The 21,298-nt window shown below is 42.5% G+C and overlaps 1 protein-coding gene across 2 annotated transcripts; it reads right to left on the bottom strand.

Moving 5' to 3' along the window:
* Positions 1-778: 778 nt before the first annotated feature.
* FLVCR1 (FLVCR heme transporter 1) lies at positions 779-15,563 on the bottom strand. 2 transcript variants are annotated; one of them, XR_003555077.2, is made up of 11 exons: positions 14,738-15,563; positions 11,213-11,357; positions 10,530-10,670; positions 10,157-10,224; positions 9,773-9,876; positions 8,515-8,625; positions 7,333-7,438; positions 7,003-7,114; positions 6,262-6,329; positions 1,908-4,933; positions 779-1,789 (listed from the first exon to the last, which is right to left on the bottom strand). XR_003555077.2 is itself a non-coding variant. In XM_005238784.3 (10 exons), the coding sequence occupies exons 1-10, from the start codon at positions 15,344-15,346 to the stop codon at positions 4,871-4,873; spliced, it is 1,527 nt and encodes a 508-aa protein (XP_005238841.3). In that variant the 5' UTR covers positions 15,347-15,563; the 3' UTR covers positions 779-4,870. The 2 variants fall into 2 exon arrangements, 1 of the variants encoding a protein (XP_005238841.3); XM_005238784.3 differs by having other exon boundaries at positions 779-4,933.
* Between the last annotated feature and the right edge of the window lie 5,735 nt (positions 15,564-21,298).

Raw genomic sequence — 21,298 nt, 5'->3', positions numbered from 1 at the left:
TCCTGTGCTCGGCAGCACCTGCAACCTCTTTCTGTGAAGAATCTCTTACAGAAAAATACCTTAGAGATAATCCCAGTTTTGTGGAGAAGGGAGATTGAAAAACACCACCAAAACCCAGAGCATTTTCTTACAGCGATTCTGCTTTCTTTGAAGCAGGTTCCTCCAACTTACCCAGCTCCCAGCTGACGTGCTGGGCTTAACGCCTGAGGGTGAGTGACCGAACTCTTGCAGTGTTCACAAGGGTCCTTCTGTGCTTCCACTGAAGACCACTCTGGTTTTAGAAATAAAAGTTGGGCCATAACTGAATGTAATGTCTCATTCCATCCTCTCTAAGAAGTTATCCTACCCTCTGTCCCCAGATAATCCACAGCTGGGTGCTTCATTAAAATAATATTTGCACTACCCTTAAGGAGCTGCCTTTGGATTGCTCTGCTTTAGAAGTTAACAGCACTTTCTTTTCCTCAAAGATCTTTTCCAAAGCAAAGGAGGAGAAATCACTGTGCTAGAGCAGTGCAACTCAACTAATGATGCTAATAATTTAATTAGATGCCCTGAGAAAATTTCTCTGTAAGTCAATACTCCTGTGTACAATACATTTATATACCCTGCGTACATGCACTCTGCATATAAGCATGAATACATGTTTATTAATGACACAGTGTATCATTCACTTATAGATTTTTCCTACATTAAATGGCAGCTTCTAAGGAAAAAAATGAATCATTTTTAGACCATCAGTTGTATCAGCAGCTGTCAAAAATGGTAATCTTATCTCCAATCAAGTTACACGTTATACACTTTATTAGTAACACATAATGGTAAGGAATAATGCCACCCACATATACACATACATACAATATTGCAATCCGAGAATATTCATAAGGAATTTTAATTGTCTCTTGAAAAAAAGAATGGGACACTAACAAAACCAAAATATTACAGAAAAAATATTTGCTCTCTTCATGAGAAGAACCAAGACATGAGCAGTAAATAACATGGGTCTTGACATGGAAATACATTTCTTAGGAATATTTTTTGCTGAATTCATTCTAGTTCATGCGTTAACATCCCCTCTCCTCACAGACTTCAGACTGAATGGTGGAGGGGGAAATCACCTGCAATACAATAACTTAGCTTGCCATCTGTGCATCATTAGTAGCCTATAACACTTAAGGTGATACATACACGTATTGAAAGACAGCAACCCAAAAGGTCAAGTTCCCATTCACGCAGGAAAACTCATGAGTTCACAAAATAGAAAACAAAAGCAATAAATTCTTACAGCTTAACCCAACTTCACTTGGTTGTAGACACACAAGATAGTCCAAATATTTCTCAAAAAGCATTTTTTCATTAGGCAACATGGGCTGGCATCTCTAATTACACACTCCAGTGATTGTCTCTGAAACAACAGACTGTCTTGAACAAAAAAGATGTCCAAGAGGATGAAGTTAGGAAAGCTCTATTAACGTGAAATGAATCCTAGGTATTCTTTCCACTCCTTCCCTTGCTCATTCTTCCTTGTAAAACATAGGCATTCAGCAATAGAAAGAGATGTTATTAAAGACAAGCACTCATCTACAAAATAAATGCTCTGAAGGACTTATCTACCAAGCTGAAGAAGAAAGCTCCTGATGGCAGCAGTTCCAGACTATGCCTGACAGGTCTGGTATTTTCACACCCAGCCAAAAGAAACGAGTATTTTAAGGACATGTTAGGAGTCCTAAATGAAAATGGGTCAATGTTCTCTGGGTCTCTCCCACTGAAGTTAGCAAAAGTTTAAAATGGTCTGGAAGAAACAAATGAAGAGTTATTTTAAAGGCTCATCTTTGAATCTTGTAGCTGTAAGTTAGCAATTACACATGCTGGTGGGCCCCTGGGAACCTGGGGGCAGCCCCCTTGCTCACCATGACATGAGTTCTCTTGCATCCTCTACAGTTCTCTTGAAGCTCTTCAAGGAAAAGCATATTGAAAAGCAAAAGCTGATGCATGGGACTTGAGATGCCTCTTCTCACTTTCCTACTCCATCCTCTCATAGTTGAGATGTAGAGCTGACACGACAGAAACCCTATTTCCAATTCCAGATGGACGTTTGATTGGGTGGATGTTGTTTGTTTAAAAAACAAAAATTAAAAGCAGAAAAATCAATGCCCCAACTACCCCAAATCTATTTCTGCCATGAGCTAGAACCTCAGTGTCTTGACAGACAGGTAAGATTATTGCATAAAATACTGGTTTGTTCTTTATTTGCTCTTTAGTTTGCTGCTCGGCCTTTTATTTAAATACTTAGAAATAGCTCACAGGTTTCCAACTTTCAAGCTCCTTTTAGAGGGGGAGTATCAAATCCAGGATGCAATTAAGCCTTCATTATTCGGAATATTTTCTTTCAAGGGACCCAGCAGGTTTTGCAGCATGCCAAAATCTTGTTTGGACCTTTTCAGAGGGTAGCCAAGTAATTTGGCAGAAGATAACAAACACAAGGAGCCAGAAGGGCTAGAGTATTTTTTCAATAATTGGCTGAACATAACTAAAGAGACTGGAAACGAGTAGTGAAGAAAGGAATTAGAAGAAAAAAGTTCAATCTTTGACCTTGAATAGTGTGTACTGGACGTCTTGGAAAGCATTCTGAATACTGCCAAAGACCTTCTACTGGACATTTGAAAACACTTCTCCAAAACTGCAAAAATATTATCTCGTTAAGATATTGCAACAGTGTAAGTCTAAAGCAACCACTGGCCATGAACACAAATATTTACTGAATCTGTATCTTGCTGAAGAACGTATATATTTTGGCACACATTATTACCATTTTTGCAAAGGGAAAACCCACCCACAGATACCAAAAGGCACAAACTTTCACTTTGCTCACTCAGGCTGAAAACGTATACATCCCATCATGGGGCAGCTTATATCAAAGCAAGTCATTAAATGTAAAGAACTGACATAATGAAAGCATCTCTACTTCCACTCCTATACTCTTGCCTGCTGTTTGAATATGTATGAGTTACTTTTCCTATATTCAGCTACCTCACCAGGGGACTCTTCCCACCGACCTGGCCTCTCCAGGAGCAGCAAGATCTGCCCATTTTCTCTGTAGCACTGGACCTGACAAAGAGACATAGATCCTTTTTGGAAAGGTGAGTGTTCCAAGCATGCTTAGCTTATCCTGACAGGCATATTGCCATTCAGCCTTCCCATGTCTGATGCATTTATCATAAAAAATGTTAAATCAAGATCATCAAGTTTAGAGGCTAAGTTTAGAAAGCTAACTTTACAAGGTTCTTTCTCATAGAAAAGGATTCTCTAAATCTACAGTGAAACAAGAGAAAGAAAACTATTTAATGATACTTTTCATATTGAAAATTATTTTGGAGTTAAAAAGTTCCCCACGCCCAACTGTAACAATCCATGGAAAACTTCGAGTAGGGTTCCACCTTCTGGATGGCACTACATCTGTGGGAACTCAAAGAGACGGCATCACTGATGGTACTGAACCTGCAGGCTGAGCTTAAAGACTGCAAAAACTGAAATGTTTGCAAAAAGTCCACTAACTCAGGTCTGACACTTTCATTAATAGTAGGGCCTCAGTATTACTGTAGTGCCATCGGTTCTGTAGATGTAGATAGAGCACAGGGTAAAGGAGAGTATTTTCAGAAGCACTGCAGTGAGAAATCCACATCCCAAATTCATATAAATGTAGTAACACCAAGTGAGTGTTAATGAAGTCTGCTCCTTTTGTAGCTAAGAAGGACAATATAAACAGCAAATATTTCATCAAAGTGAAACGTCACTATTTTCCTTTCAGTCATCCTTACAGCTTTTAACAAACTGCAAAAGACATTAAGTTATATGAGCACAAAAATTTCACAGGACAAATGATACAACTCACAAAGCAGACAAATAAATGCAAAAAAGGATAGAACAAATATTCAGAGGTTTAACACACAAAATGGAATTTCTTCAGCAGCACTGATTAAACCCAAGATGAGGCAAGGATCTTTACAAAGTAAAGGCACCAGCTCTTTGTAAACACGTACTCCTCTCACTTTAACTGAGAAAGCACTCAAAATATCCTGTGGAGGCAACCTGTGCGGTAGTGTTCCATTGCCTATAAATACTTCACAGGAGAGATATCAAAGGCCTTTCCTCTCCTTTTTACTATATTTAATAAGAAAATTTTTTCTTCAGTTTATCTAGTGGAAAAGTCTTTAAATCTCCCCAGAAATGTTATAATGAATCTGTAAGACAGTGTTTTCTCTTATCTGCCCTCTGATATCTATCAAGAAGTTTCAAGGCAAGAGAAATTTCAGATGCCAGTATGAACCACACACATTTGCAGTCATCTCTTGTTTTCAGTATTGTGCTATAGACAGTTTCCCAGAAGGAACCAATGGCTTATATTAAAAATACAGATACATTTAAAAAAAAAAAAAAAAAAAAAAAGGAACTTGTGCACATCCTCCAGCTGTACAGCTACCTACTCTGACTTTTCAAATGCACTAGCAAAGACTGAACAAGAAAAGAAGATTAGATACTTCTGATCATGATAACTGTACTTCAGGATTCCAGATTTTTTGAAGTACGCATCCTGAATGTACACGTCTCCCTAGCGTGGAGAATATTCACACAGTTCTTTACTAATGAAACTGCAAAACTCAAAAACTGGTAAAATAAATACTCCATACAAAGGTGAATTGTTTGCATCTTGGACAAAAGGAACTGAGCATCTTCACAGTGTCCACTGCACAACTATCACAAATATCACCAAACACATTTTACTACTCATACACACAAATCCAGTGATTACGCTAATTGATGTTGTTCAGTATCCAACCAAGCTTGTGCGTTTCCAAGTCACCTTCTTTCAGCTTTATAAAGCTGACTGAATTTTTAATGTAGTACTTTCAGGTTCTACAGGACTGTCAACTGGTACCTGGAGAGGGGGAAAAAAAACCCGGGAATTAAGCTGTTATTCAACAGAAGCTATTCTCAACCTCAGTATTCCTGGGTAATTGCATACACTATTGGAGTCTAACCTAATAATTAATTAGCAAAATCAGGCATTTATAGAAAGCCTTATTTTCCTTTACCTTCTGTAATGAAAAAAAAAACAAACAAAAAAACCCAACAAAAAAACCCTACAGAATTGAGTTTCTTAGTGTAACTCTAAAGTATGTATTTACTGCATATAGATATTTATCATCTAGAGAATAACTTTCAGGTTTTTTTCTTCAATACATTTAAACACAGCAGAATCTTGCTGATCAAGGTTTGGTATCAAAGTGCTGTTGTACCTTATTAACACAGGCAGCTCTCTATTTATGGTAATAACAGGGCAAGGACTCCTGGCTTCTGTTACACCCTGGCTAATAAGTCATGGGCCACTGCCTATAGTCAGCATGTACATCCCCAAGACAGCCCCGACCCAGGCTGGTAAAGCTACAGGACGCCCAGCTGCAGAGGTTTCAGGTTCAAGTTAGCTCATATAGCACCAACTTGGAAGTTTCTGAACGTTATGCAGACAGTAACAGTGTGCACTTGATCACAGATGATCAAAAGCAAGACACCTACACATAAAAAGAAGCCTGACAGAGGATCTTGCAATACCCAACTCCAAAAAGCAGTTTCATTATCTTAATCCAAATGATCAAAAAACCCACAGCACTGAAAAAATGTTTCCACTGACAGCCTTATTTCTACAGGTAACGGTGACAATTTGGAAAAGCTGCTGAAACAGTCTTGGAACCGCCTGAACAGCTGAAAATGCTGTGCTCACTGTTTAAATTGAGAGGGTGCTCAGCAGAAGAGGAGACCCAGCTCTTCATGTACACAGGATAGAAACTGCAGCATGACTTCTGTTCACCAGACACTGACTTCACCTAAAAGGACTTCAGGTATTTTAAATAAAATATGTCATCTATAGCACAGCCTCCTAACCCAATACACAAAAAGGCTTTACAATTTACAATGCTACCTGCAAATATGAAAAAGCAAGATTCAAGCAGTAAAAGCAGAGATTAATATTAGCCACTTAAAATTCAAGAAAATCTGAGAGCAGAAGTCTTTTAGTTTTTTTCATGGGAGCTAAGGGGAGAAACAGATACCTGAGGGTACCATCCCATGTGGTTCTGTTGTTCCAAAACAGCATGGAAACAATCATAAGATTTGGTCAATTGTCTTTTGCTGTTAATATTATTATGCCAATAGAAGCCAAGCATTCAAGTACAGTAACACAATCATGGTAAGAGAGTCAGCACTTACAGCTTTAACATCCAAATTCATAATCCCTGAATTCACATTGTGTCTTCGCAATTCTGATTTTATTAAGGCTGAAACAAAAATGTAAAAAGAAAGCTGGTTCACAACTTTGCAATGACATGCATTTCAAGGGAAACACACAGTGCAAGCACATGGAAGCTGCTTTCAGCACATATTAAAATACCTGTGTTCGGTCTTTCACAATTTGAACTTACTGACAATTGGAACTCGCTCCTCACAAAGCACATGCAGAAAACTACAATAAAAGCTTTTAAACCATGAGTGCATAAAGCAAAGCTTATTTTAGCACTTTCAGTACATTTGTAAGTATCAGCGTAAGTCACAGGTACAGTTCAGGAACACATCAGCAGTTTCTTGCATTTGGAAAACTGCAAACTGTCTCCATTTATGTATTTGTTTACATTTATTATCCTACTCTGGAGACAGACATCTGCCTCGAATTCAAGACATGGCGACAGATGGCTGTCCATATATCAGCAATATTATCCTTTAAACAAAGGGTGTGCACACAGCAATTATTTGAAGTGAAAAACAAAGCAAAAAAAACCCTTTCAATCAAACCCTGCCTGCATTTATAACTTTTGTCAGTCCAGACAGAAAGCCACATATTTAAATCCCAGATGTCTGAGACATCTAAAAACTACCCAGAAATTCACTATCTCAAAAAAGCTTCCACATTTTTACATTAAAGAGAACTCATTACTTACATTTCTGATTAATTACCTGTTAAGATAATGCCCACAAAAATCCAAGCACAAAGAAAGAGGTTTCCTGCACGAGGACTGTAGTCTGTTGTGAGCTTTCCTTGAACAAGCGTGAAGACAATTCCAAATATCTATAAACAAACAAATCATTTCATCAGGATCACATTGAAAACAGTCATCACTTTACCTTGCAAAGTTTCAGGTCACATCTTAAAATAACCAGATTAAAAAATTAAGGCTACAGCAACATGACAGAGACTTAGCAGCCAAGTTTGAGAAAGCCACCTTAGATTTGAGCAGAGTGGCTTTCCTGACCATTACTTCACTTGAAGAAATAAGATGATATAACCTGTGCTGATGCATTAAGGAGACCGGAGGAAGTGCCTTCAGATTCTGGGTATGTAATTTCCACAGCGAATTCAAACCCAAGTGGGAGATAGCCAGTCATGAAGAACCTGTTGAAGATAAGAGTAAGAGGGTGACAGGTGTGGCCTTCATCTATTACTACAGCTAAGAAAATCAAATGTAAACACATGGTATTAGGAATTAGCTGGTACTCTTAACTGTCTGTTTTCAAGACCTAACATGATCCAATACTTGTTTTGCCTGCTTCATTCCCCTGACCTCACCCAACCATTTTAGCTATACGTCTCTCTGTTTTGGACAAAGATGTTTTAACATATTTGTCCTGTTTCTCATAATAACCTGCACTCCACTCCTTATATATTAAACAACCCTCTCTGACCAGTCCACAAAACATTCCATAACTGAAGCCAATTACTTTCAAAATGAAAGACATACACAAACACCATCCTTTGATCAGCCCAAAGATCCATGCTGGAGGACAAAAGGAGACCATCAGTAGAGAGAGAGGCTGGACACTGGAATGTCTGCTAGCAAGTGCTGTGGAAGAAGCTGAGGCGACCGATAGGTGACAGAAAGAGCAGGGATTTAATGCAGTTGAGGTTGGTTGATTGATTAGTCATTAAACTGAAACTATCCAGACATTTCCGGCTCTACCTTGACTGCTGTGTCTCGATACAGCACTATTCCCCAAGCACCTTTTGGGGCTTTTAGATTACATATCTATGAGAAATGCTCATGCTCTTCTGAGCAAACAAAGCATCCAGCATGTTGCTTGGGTTATCAAAACATAGATTAATAAAAATGCACAGAAGCCAGCCTTCCTAGATTTGCTCAGTCAAACCCTAATCATTTATGAACTGGTCAACAGAAAGATTCAGCTTTACTGCAGACAACTTTTTGAATTCGAACCAAACAAACTGATCACATATAGACTTCTGTTAGGTCCATTAAAATCTTAAATGGAATTCACTGGAAAGTCAGTTACTTTTATATTTATTCTGATGTAACAAGATAAAACTCTAGTAAACCCTATCTGTACTGTGAGCTATAGGCATAGGTTGAGAGCATGGTGACAGAATACACATAGAATCATTTAGTTAAAACAGTTAAATATTGTTTCTGAACAGAACTGAAGTAACTCTTCCAGTCCTCTTTAAGTGCTCACCCAAGTACTCCTCCAGTCACGAACACTACTATAAGGTATCCGAGGTCCAGGGTGAAAGTAAATACAAGCAACCCAATGAATGAGAGAATGTAAACAATCAAAGTAGTTTGCCTGCAACCCAACCAAAAAAAAAGGAAAACAATTAACACTGTTAACATAAGGTCATAGCACACTGCTGAAGCATGGAAGAGTAACATAGACATTACTTACTCCCTAAAAACTGACATTCTACAGCTATAGAATTTGCTTTGTGTAATTCTGACTCAAATGTATCATGTAATGAGAATGTATCTCTTCCCAAACTATTGCCTTGGTTATACGACTGCTTCACTCAAGGCTACAGACACTTACTCAGACTCTTTAAAAGAGTGGACAACCACAGGAGATACTGTTACCTTAAGACTATTTTAGTTCTCCACTATACTGCACCTCTTGGCCATTCTGAAGTGCTGCCCATTTTGCAATACATGTGCAGCCAAATGGAACACCAGTAGCAATAAAAGTCAGCCTAAGAGGCAAGTCAAACAAATCTCATTACATTGTTCTATTTATTTGAAGTCTGGAATAAAGGATATCATCCAAAATATTAAAGCACACATCACTTATAAGCCAACACACTAGCAAAACCAAAGCCTATCTACAGCATTAACGTCCATTAGGTTTCTAGAGCTCTTGCCCTTAATGTACTAAGAGTCACAGGGGAGAACTACCCCAGCACAAGAAGCACTGCTGAGGGGCACCACACCATGGGTGATAGACCCAGAAGCTCCTACCCCAGAACAGAGTTCTACTCCACGGTCATCCCCTGAATTAACGCAATGTTATGCTTACTAATAGGACCAGGATTAGAATTAAAAAAATGAGAATCCACCAACTGCCTGTTTTACAAAACAATGCAGAGTAAGTTTTGAACCTTTATGCTTTCCTAGGAGAAGGAGTCCACTGGGCCACCCAGCCACTGTATGTAGGATATAAAGTGCTTTCCTTGTTAGCCTTACACTCCTGAAGAGATAGGAGTAGATGGAAAACCCCTTCGTATCTTTGCATTCTCTTCTCTCATTTCTTTGGGCCAAGAACCAGTAAGAGTTTCAAGCTTTTGCTGTAGCCTCAGAAACTAGTCTCCATCAAGGCCACTAAAAGATCACGGATGAACTGCACTTTATCTTCAGTTCACTTCAGCCCTTACGTCGCAGTATTTTTCTAATGCAATAGCACCGCTCTCCTACCCCTAACCCCATACATGCCTACCCACACTTACTTGTATGTTTTAGTGTAATCCAGCCACAAACCACAAATAATCGAACCCACCATTCCTGCCACCACCAGTGTCAAGCCAATTCTCCCAGCGTTCACTTCTTCTCCCTTTCAACAAATATTTATATGGTGCTCATTAATAACTCGCTTCCACTCAGAGTCAAGTTCAGACCTCTTGGCAGTCATAAGCGCAAACAAACATTCCTATGACTCCCACAGCTGTATGGTGCAAGAAACTGTAGGGGGGTATAAAGGAAACCAAATGTCCGAGCACACATAGCACCTTCATAATAATGAACATCACCTCTGCAAATGTACAGTTAAAAAAACAAAACCAAAACAAAACACACAAAAAAAAACCCACCCAAAGAAGATCCAAGAAACTTACCTCATAATGAGTTACTATCATCTGGTTTAATAACGTGGAGACAGAATAAAATGCCCCAGTCATAATACCTGCAGTACCAAAAGAAAAGCTTCAGTCATTCCAGGGGTACACACACAGATCTGCTACCCTAGAGTTAATCTTCTGATATTTAAGACTCACGTTAGAGGCAAAACTTTTTATCTGCCAAGTAAAATCTCTTCACCAGGCCTTTAAATGGTATTTTGAATCCTGCCGGATTTTCCAGCATTGGCTGCTGAGTAAGTAAAAGTTTGACCCTCCCTTCCCCATAAAAAAAACCACAACTAAAATACGATGTACTTTTAGCACACATTTGAACTGTTCTGCCAGACTACAGCCAGACAGCACCACTCACCGTAACTGATCAGCAAAAGTACAAATGGAGCATTTTTGAACAAGTTAATAATCGACTGCTTGTAGGAATAATCCTCAGGAGGCATAGTTTGCAGGACTGCTTGAGAGTGACTAGGAGGGTATTTTGGCTTTTCTTCAAACACTGGGGAAAAAGAAGGAGGAACAATTTTGATTTGTCTTTATCAGACTAATGCTTTTTCTTTTTGAAGTGTTTCAGCTTGATGAATTTCAGAATATTAACTTTTTTTTAACACTTCCATGAAAAAAATGTTCTAGATGTCCTCATGGAAGAATCAAGTCACAGCCACAAAGGGCGTGCTAGCTATTTGGTCACAGCTGATTGCTACCAACTTAAGAGTCACAGACAGACTTCATCTGCAATGTGTCTAGACACTACACACTAGTGTCTGAATGTTAAGGTTAACAGAGAGAATTCAAATTGTATCATAAGGTTTTTCTAGCAAAAAGCCTAAGCTGCCTAAATATTCTGAGAGATGTCACCCCATGTGAAGAAGCAACATACAGTAAACTACTTGTCACTTAACCCTGGCACAACAGGTAAGTGAACACAAGTAAATTGGAGAAAACATAATCTCAACTACTTTGAGCAAAGCCAGATGCTTTAAGAGATGTGCTAAACACCCCCTACAGTCACCGTTTAAATTGCAAGAACAGCACACTTACCAACCCCTGTTAAGAAGAACAAAAGCGTGGAAACTATTGCTGTGCCGTAGAACATGATGCTGATGTTATGTGCCATTAGATCAATATCGTCAGGCGTATTTGGAACCAAAACAGGCGGCAACAAAAAGCCAATCGCAGTGCCAAGCTGCAAAGCAAGAAAAGAAAACCCAAAATCATTTTCCTGTGAACATAAAAATTAACAGAAAAGAAAATCCTTACCAGGTAGAATTCTGAATTTGTATCATAATAAGTATTAATAAAACTATGAAGGAAACATGTTCCTTTAGTATTATACTTCTGAGCCATTTGCTGTCAATGGCATTTCACAGTCAGGTCATAGAATCATAGAACGGTTTGGGTTGGAAGGAACCTTGAAGACCACCTGTACCAACCCCCTGCCACGGGCAGGGGCACCTTCCACTAGACCAGGCTGCTCAAAGCCCCATCCAACCTGGCCCTGAACACTTCCAGGGATGGGGCATCCACAGCTGCTCTGGGCAACTCGTTCCAGTGCCTCACCAGCCTCACAGTGAAGAATTTCTTCCTTATATCTAATCTAAAGCTCCCCTCTTTCACATCTTCCATAATTCAGGTTTTAACCTTTCTACTTCTGAATTAAACTACAATACTATACCTAGTATATAACACATTTAACAACTAAGCATTAAGGATTTTTTTTCAGAAGAATCTTTCACAGCAAAACACTGTGCGTGTCCATAAATACTGCAACTGAATGCCTAGAACATTCCAGCTACTCTTTAGAAACACTCCTCTCGATGTCACGATCCTGCCACTACAGTAACAGACTGACAAGCAAGGTTTATTGCAGAACTGATAAAGCAAAGAAGAGCAAGAGAAAAGGAGCATCCTTATCAACAAACACAAAACCAAAACCTACATCTGCCATTATTGCTGAGGAAACAAAGGAGAATCACACAATATAGTAGTAATCTGTTTGTATCTGGAGTCAATTCCAACGTAGCAACTGATTTTGTATGAAAAAGAGACAAAAACCAAGAACTGAAATTTTTAGTGCGTAGAGATAGATAGAAAAAGAAAAAAACTATGAAGGAACAAGAGTCTTGGACTACTCTCTAATTTCTCTCTGCTGCTCCTCCAAAACTAAACTGCATTTTAAAGTGTTAGAAAAATGTTATTTTTTTAAACTAAAAACCCCTGCATCTATTTCAGGTAAAAGATTTTTAAAAAAAAGCACCAAAGACTGTTAAGAGTAGCAAGTCCAACACTCGGAAACCACTCAACACAAAGGTGTGCCAATGTGGATACAAAGTGCCCTTTGTGTGTATGCCCAACGCAGCTTTCACTGCCTTTTTTTTTTTTTTTCCCTGCAAAAACCATCAGTTTTACACTGAATCCAGTGCTCACCTGAAGAATTTGTCTTTTTATTCTCACCCTTCAGTATATGAACCCTAACAAACATGAACTGAGCACACAATTACTCTTTTACTTTAGATATGTTTTTTCCTCCCCCAGAGTGAGCCTACACAGTGCCCACAATATTCCAAGAAAGTCACGCGATACCATTTTTCACCTTTTACACCCAGAGAGGCTAAGGCCAGAAGGATAGAGATCTGGTATGCCCAGTTTGAGATGCTGAATACTTGTGGAAATAACCCTTGACGGGTACATCACTGCATTCCCAGTGATTTGTGTTTCAACTGCAAATGATCAGCATCTCAAGAGATAATGGGTGCGATCTGACTTTCGATAAATACTCTGTCCCTCCCCTTTGTGCGGTCCCAGCCCTGTTTGCTGTAGCGATGAAGTTATGCAAAGTACCTGACAAGAAACTGGCTGACCAACAGCCCAGTTAGTTATAGCAACTTCATTCTGTTACGTTGTGCAATTAACCAATTACAGTGCGACTGTATTGTAATGTGTATGCAGGAGTGAACTGCATTGGGATACACAGACAACATTACCTCCAACTTCTGAGGCCTAATTTGGTGTTTCACGCCCTTTTCAATCTAGCTTTCTAGAGTGCTTTTTTTTTTAAGAAAGTAAAAACTGAGGACAGAGAAATTCTGTTGTTTGACACCACGAGACACAAGCAGGACTGGGATATTAAGACCTACACAGCACGAAGCTCTGAGCCAGCAGGGTACCACAGAGCTACAGAATAAGCCATTATCCTTTGTGAAGGGCTGCCACAGGGAGATGAAATGCACCTTTGTCAGTGCGTTTCACAGGTGTTTCCCTGGCAGAGGACCATCAAGCATGTCAGCACATCAAGATCTGTCCTAGCTTCTGGAAGGGAATATGCTCCAGAACTAAGGTTTGGGGTTTTTACATCTCTGCTCCAGTTCTCCTTGCCCATCTTTCTCATGGTTCCTACCTGCACAGCCCCTGCACACCTGCTTCTGTCCTGCACCGCTCCAACTCCCCCATCTCAGCATCTGAGCAAAGCACCAGTTTCAGACTCCAAGTTGCATCCTTGGCACTGTACTGTGGAACTGAAGTCTCAGTAACTCCTTGCTATTGGGATGACTGGTGCGTGTCTGAAAGAGTGGATTTAGCTGCCAAAGAAACCTTTAACCTGATTCCAGGTCATAGATGCAACATTTTTGCTCAACTGCTAAAACAACCAACAAACAACTCCCAAAGTCTTCAGTCCAAAGGGACAGCTGACTTGTCCACTGGAAGACTTCAATGTAAAAAAAAAATTGGTTTAGATAAGCATTGGTAAAACCCTCAGCATCCAGGTACGAGCTAATGAGCAACCCTAACTGTAAATATGTAACGTTACTATTACCACTGTAATAATCCAAAGTGCACAAACATAAAATCATTAGACTCACCCAAGGAAAAACAAATCCCCTATTACCTTAATAAAACCATACCTAAGACCTCAGCCTTCACCAGCAATGTTGACTGGAATCTTAACATGTTGTTGGCACAAAAAAGCAGGGACAGTAGCAGGGGGCTGGAACAAGGCTATGGGAACAAAAAACCCATCGGTATCATATCCTCACCCGTGCTTTCAGATACACCTGTTCCAGCTCTCTGAAACCAGCCAGGACCAGCAAGCTCAAGGAAATGCATGATTGTTAACAGCTGCCCACAGTGACATGAACTACCCCAGCGCTACAGAAAACTCAGAAAACTTCACAAGTGGGACACTGGGGCTCTCTGTGAAAGTTCATGTACTTTACACCCCTCCAACCTGGGGGTGGATTCAGTCTGATGAGTGATGCAAGAGGCAAGATGTCTCATGCAAGAGCAAGAGAAAGCAGAGCAGGATGACTTCTGAAAAGGGTCTCAACCGATGTACTGCAGGTGGCTGACAGAAGTGCATGAGCTGCTGCTCACTGCCAGAGTCCTGCAAAGCCCAGCCGGCTGCGATGGACCATCACCTCCATCACTCTTCCTCTCTCCAGCGCTGCCCCATAACCCTTTCCTGAAGAATGCTATTTCCCCACTTGAAACGGCTCAGTTTTAACTCAACGCCACACCAGGCTAAGGTGGCCCACATCCCCCCAGCCTCCCTTGCCCCTCTGCCCCTACCTGGTTGCCCAGCACCGCCACGGCGCAGGCGGTGGAGACCTCGGTGGGGCCGAACCAGACGGAGGCGATGCGTGAGGGCAGCCCCAGGATGAAGACCTGGGCGACGGCGCAGACGGCCTGGGCTGCCAGGGTGAGGGGGTAGCGGCCGGGGGCCAGGCTGGCACACTTGAGCCAGGCGCCCAGGCCGTTGAGGCCAGCGCCCAGCAGGGCGGTGAGGCGCAGGCCGCGGGCATCCAGCAGCCAGGTGGCGGGCAGGATCAGCGGCACGTAGGCCACCATGTAGACCATGGAGAGCCAGTCTATCTGCGTGAAGGAGACGCCGTAGAAGCCGGCGAAGACGTTGCTGAGGATGCTGTACTGGATCCACTGGAAAGCGTTCACCAGCGAGTAGCAGCTGAAGACGGCCAGCACCGCCAGGCGCCGCCGCGACAGGCGCGTCTCGGGCGGGCCGCCCGCCGCCAGCATGGCCTCGGCCTCGGCCGCCCGCTCGCCCGCCGCCTCCTTGCCGGGCAGGAAGCCGTTGCAGCGCTGCAGAGCGGGCACGGCGGCGGCCGCCGGCATCTCCGCGCTCTCCCCCTCCGCCTCCTCCTCGCCGCCCTCCTCCACCATCTCGGCCGTCTCCCCACCCAGCTTCCCCGGCGGCGGCGGGCGCAGCCCGGCTCTGCCTGCCAAGGTCACCTGTCTCTCCGGCTGCGGCCCCGCCACCGAGCCCACGCCGCCGCGCCACGGGGCGGAGCGGAGCGGGAGGCGGCCCCGGGGCGGGCGGAGAGGGCGCGCCGGGAGGGGCGGCTGGGGCGGCGCGGCGGTGCGTGGCTCGGTGCCTGTGCTGGGCAGTCCACACGCACGCACGCAATGCGCGCACGCACACACACTTCCCACAGTCCTTTAAACGGAACCGATAGAGCCTGTCCGTGCGGGTGACTGCCCATACGGAGACGGGAACGATGTACATAACCCCCACGACACCCCCGAGGAAGGCGCATGACCTCACCCCGCAACGGCTCTCCCGGCCGGCGCGCCCCGCACAGCCCGGGCCGAGCGGCCCCAGGCCCGGCTGCCACCTGCCCCCCCGCCTGTCCCGCGGGCACAGGGGCCCGCAGCGCTGCCCGCACCCTCAGGGGCGACCCCTGCCCTTGACCTGCCACAGCGAGACCTGCCTCTCGGCAGGATGCAGAGGAGCGCGCTGAGGTGACACGGGGCGGCTGGGCAGGGCCATGGGCCGGCCTGGCAGGGCAGGGCAGCCAGGACGGGCACAGCGCGGGGGGCTGCAGGCCGCCCCAGCCCCTCGTGGCCTCCAGAGCCGCAGGCGGCACGTTCCTCGTATCCACCAGCCTCTGACGTTTGATTTGATGCGTACCCCAGACAACTGCCCGTCGGGGTGACGCGTGGAGGCGGTTAGCTGCCACCTCGGCGAGCAGCCTCCCTCAGAGCCCGCAGGGAGGTGTCTGGGGGAGCGGTGCCTGGCACCCCGCCGCGGCCTGCAGCACACCCTCGTCAAGGGACAGGTCGTTCTCCAAAGAGCATTAGGAACATACAGAAATATTTATGTCTGTTAGCATCAGGAGTACGTTACCGGTCCCTGTGGGAAATGATTTGGGGCGCGCTCAGCAGATCACACAGCGCCGTTGTTCACCTGTATGGCAGAGCCTGGCCTGGTCTGTGTCCGCAGGGTAGAAGCGCTTAGCCACCAGCCTCCAGTTCCCTCGCTAATTATGAGGTGGTATTTTACTCCAGATCAGGTGAGCTGTGTAAGCCACAGTCTCTGATCTTATTTACAGCATGAAGAATAATACAAACACATGCTTCAAAATATTAATTAGGCTACTTTTGCTTTCCTTAGCTGAGCAATGGCAATAATTGCAGGCACTGTGGATTTTTAGAGGCTACGGGAAGTGAATCCTGAATTTACAGATCACAGGTGTGTGTGCTAGAAACCTGCTTTTTAAAAATAAAATTACCTATGTCAGATTTAGGCCCTTCTTGCCTCTTTCATTCATGCCAAGAAAAAGCCCAATTTATTTTTACTTTTCCTGTGTAAAGCCAGAGGCTGGGTAAATTCCTCTGAATTCTTTTGCCTGACTTCACAGTTCAAGTGCTACTGCTCCGTAGCAAGGAAACCTATTTTAAAACAGGAGAACTTCAAGAGGAAGTGTAGTAGGAACTGAAACAAACATTATCAAAGCAACAGCATAGCCAGCTTTCACTTCAGAAACATATGTCCATGTTACACATTGGCAGAAATATGCTAAAAACACACCTGAGATTATGCCTACATTAGTACTTCCAGCAGTACCCATTCGTGGTCACTGGGACCCCGTCACCCACACTGCTAAACTGCTACAGCAATCCCAGGCACAGGTTGCAGATTGGCCTTAGGGCCAGGGAAAGGACCGTGACACTTTGCCTGGGTTGTATAGATGTAGCATTAGTGTCCTAAACAACTCTTGTTCTTTTGGAAGAAAATGTAAACATTGATCCACAGCTGATTTAATTTAACGTTTTTTCCCCATTGAATTTTCAATGACCTTAAAGTCCATCCAAAGAAAACATCTACTTCTTAAAGACAGAGGAAAGTAGGCTTTGTTCTTTTCTCATTCTTCCTTTTCCTACTGTTACAGCCTTGGCTCCATCCAGCAGGCAGAGCGGCTGCCAGCTAATACCCGCAGCAAGAGGTTCAAATTCAGCCTGTTCTAGAATTGCTGGCGCGCTTTGGGTTTCACCGCCACAGTGCCCACAGGGCATTGTCTCCTCTGTCTGCCTGACGCTTCAGCACACAGAGCATCATCTGCTTCCTGCACAGGGATCCTGCGTGGAAGAAATAACTAGACATCAGGGAGCTGCAGAGAAAGAGAGGCTAAGCCTGGCAGTGGAAGGAGCACCTGGATGAAAGCTGCCTCCCATAAGGACAGGAGACTTTTTTCAGAAAGAAGTTTTATTTAAAACAGACTAACACAAAGCCAAATCCACCTTTGCTACAGCTGCACTGATCTTGGTGGAAAAAAAAATGGTTGATTTTGATGAGGTACGGTCAATACAATTCCATCTTTGGGGATGTTTATCTCCAGAAGTAGCTTCCTAAACAAGGAAGGAAAAGGCAAATCAAACCGACAGCATCAAGGCAAAGCTTTGATACTTACCTCCTGACTTTTTACACTGCTGTATTTCATAGGTTTCACAACCATTACTTCTGATTTACACCCATTTGTACAAGAAGCAGGGCCAAGGACATAGTTGCCCAACAAGAGGAAGTCACCCCATGAAAAACATCCATGGTAGGAGTTAAATTAAAACGCAAGTCCTTGGATTTCTGCATTTCATGGACAATTTATTAAGCTGAAAACAGTACACTGATGTCAAGGTTTACAGCACAAGTTTAGCTTAAAATGGCTATTATCCTTTTTCAGCCTACCCTCTAACTGAAAATTTATTATCTCCTGGATATTCCTGTTAGTGATAGAGCCAATAATTGCTCCCATATACCCAAACACTGAGTTGTTTTCCTGAATGCTGTGAAAAGACTACAATATGCCTTATGTATCAGGCAGTCACTGGCAAGTAGCTGATACTAATGTACTCCACAGCAATTACCTTCTTGTGCCCAAATTCCAGAAGTCAGGCAGAGGCCAAGCACTCAAATTTTCAGGCTGGAGAAAGTTAAAAAGCAATTAGAAGTGCAATGCCCTATTTTGTAGTGGTGTTACTGCTCCTCCTGTAATACATGTTCCACTGAAAGAACAATGTATTTTCATAACTATTTCAAAACTTTAATTTTATCTTGCAGATAATGCCATCTTTGTACAAAAAATGGCTCAGAAAGTGCCTTTTTGTTTCAGTCCATCCAGGGCATTTCGCAAAATAAAGGAAACCCACCTACAGAGTGCTGCTTTCAGGGTGTAATTAGCTTTCTAACACTCCTATCTAGATTATTTCAGTGATACCAATTCCCAGTTATGTCCTTCTTCCAAATCTCAAAATAGTATTTAAACCACCCCCCAAAAAAAAACCCCACAAGTAATCCATCTTTGGAAAACTTGAGCCCAAGGTTACTAGTCAGAAAGAACGATATAGAATTTTGCCAAAATATCAACAATGGTAAAATAAAACAGCAGGCACACAGTTAAGACTTCCAGATTTTCTTTTTTAACAATTCAAACCAAGTATTTTAGTCTTTAAAGGAAAAAAAACCCCAAAATTATTTAAAAATGCGTTTAACTCTATGACTTTCAATGCAAAAGTTGATCTCTCAATGCAGAGGAAACATACATGGCAAGAGTGCACCAGGTCCTTGTCTTCCAGACAAGCTGTTTAAACAAGAAAACTACAGCAGCTTAAGAAAGGGAATTCAGAACAAAGGATCTGAAGTTCCAACTGAGCTAGAAATGACCTATTATAGTAGGATGCTAAACAAACCTCAATAAACTGGACTTGAAAGAAAGTAGTTGGGAGAGTCACATGTTTAAATTTCTTGATTGAAAGCTATTAGAGAATACAGGGGAAAATGTAAACATCCTCTTCCTCCTATACAGTCCTCATTTCAGCAACATTTGCCCACTGTCCCCACAAGATAAAGCCATAATCCCACCCGGAGAATGAACAGTTGCAACACACGCCACTTAACTGAAATTTGTTTGTAGGTCCAGGTGTTTGTCTAGCCACCTCAGTTTTGGAATATGCCTGCCCACAGTAGGCATGTTTGCCAATGACCTGGATTCAATTTTTCATGTACTGACAGGAAAATAGAAGTATACTCTTAAGTATCAAAGTTCTGAATTTTAAAATATGGGTAATGAACTCATCTACTGTAAACAACAGAAATTTGTGTTCCTGGGTGTCTCAATCCATACAAAAGATGCAGAAATGTACATCTGGTACTTCTGTCAGCTGCCATCTGGTCTTCCTTTTCTAGTTAGCTATCATTTTCATATACGTAATGGAATTTTACCCCTAAGTTTCCTACCAAAGCAAGTGCAGGAAAAAAAAATTGTGTACGAAAAAATAATCATGTGAACAAATACAGTAGGTAAAATTTATTGAGTTCTTATTCACCAAGATTAACAGGCTCTTCATATATTACAAGAAACGTTAACTTCCATCTGAAACCTTTATACACAGTAAGAAAAGTGTATACGCCCACAAAAATTAATAAAAAGTATGATCTGCAGAAGGGTTGTCTTGGATGAACATTTTTGGTTTTGACAAGAACCCATTTGCTCAAAGGCTGGTTAACTTTGTGGAGAAGCTTTGAGGCATTTTGTTGTTCCTTCACAAACTCCCTCCACTGATGTGCTTCTTACCTGAGGAATGTGCTGGCAGACAATCCGGATCTCCTTGGGTTCATTTCTTTCCTAAAAGTTAATTGACAAGGCTCTTTCGTGAGAGAGACCAAGTGACAAAAACGTGATCTGTGAAAGGACCATGGGACAGCAGTGATGAGAGAAGTCGTGCAGATGCAGCCAGCTGCATCTGAGTGGGTTGGCTTGGTTCACCTACAGCTCGAGGAACTGCTCAGCTGCAGTTCACTCCATCCTAAATAGTACACCGGGGAGATATTGCAGGCTTCCATGAACACAACCCATCTATCAACTCCGGGTTGATATCCAGGTAAGAATTCAGTAATATGAGAGGAATTGCCCCCTAAAGGCTTTCTTTACTGGCTATAGCAGGCTCCCAAGTGACTAACCCAGATGTAGCCTTCTGTGGATGCAGAATGCCCGGAGTTCCCGCTCCCTGCCCCATCTACACAGGAATATATAGCAATGTGGAAGCAATTTGCTGGTGAAACAACCGTTCAGAGCAACAACGACAAAATGTCCGCTCCACTTTCAGGACGTCTCACGTAACGTAAGAGCTATAATAATTAAAGCACTGTGCTCATGAAAAACACATAACTTAAATTTTCCATCTCTCTTTCACTACCTGATTCATTGCAACGACCTCCCTGGTTCATGCACGTACATCCTTTGAAAATTAAATGGAAAGGACGTGGATTTGGAGCTGTTGAGAGGAAATGGAATATGGAAATGTGCTTGTATTTTAGAGACAGATTGCTCACCCAAGCCTGAGAAATGTCGGTACTTTGACTATTGAGGAAAACCAAATATTTAGTAACAGCTTGAAGTTCCCAGTTTCTCTCTGAAGAGGCTATCAGCAGGAAGAGAGCCATGTTCTTTAAAGACCTACATCCATTCGATGGGGAAAATGCTGGCTGACCTCAGCTTAACTAAAAACCAGCAGGAATTTTTTTGTTTAGCTAGAATAACAATAAAAGATGCCTGCCCAAGACCCTGGCTGTGACAGTATGTTATGGAAAATGCATTAACATTCCAGCAGTGTTAATCACTTGATCAGGAAGTCAGCCAGCCAGACACTAGGGCTTCCTTTTTGGAGCTCCTGTGTTGAGAAAGCACTCCAAGTGTTCTCCAAAAAGCTTTTCAAACAGTTGTCTTTTGCGGCACACCTAGCAAGATATAAACTATTTCAGATTAGCTGCAAACCCAGAATCTCTCACAGAAAATTCCCTCCCTTTTATTATTAAGGGAGATAATAAATTGCCTCCCTTTT

This window comes from Falco peregrinus, chromosome 11 (genome assembly GCF_023634155.1).
Source record: "Falco peregrinus isolate bFalPer1 chromosome 11, bFalPer1.pri, whole genome shotgun sequence".
Lineage (NCBI taxonomy): Eukaryota > Metazoa > Chordata > Aves > Falconiformes > Falconidae > Falco > Falco peregrinus.
This window is presented reverse-complemented; position numbering and strand designations above follow the sequence as displayed.

Coding starts and splice junctions, on each gene's coding strand:
- FLVCR1 (XM_005238784.3), bottom strand. CDS start 15,346: ATGGTGGAGGAGGGCGGCGAGGAGGAGGCGGAGGGGGAGAGCGCGGAG. Junction 7,115..7,332: donor TCCTTAATGCATCAGCACAG/GTTATATCATCT, acceptor GTTTGTTTATAG/ATATTTGGAATTGTCTTCAC. Junction 6,330..7,002: donor TGTGGGCATTATCTTAACAG/GTAATTAATCAG, acceptor TTTTTGTTTCAG/CCTTAATAAAATCAGAATTG.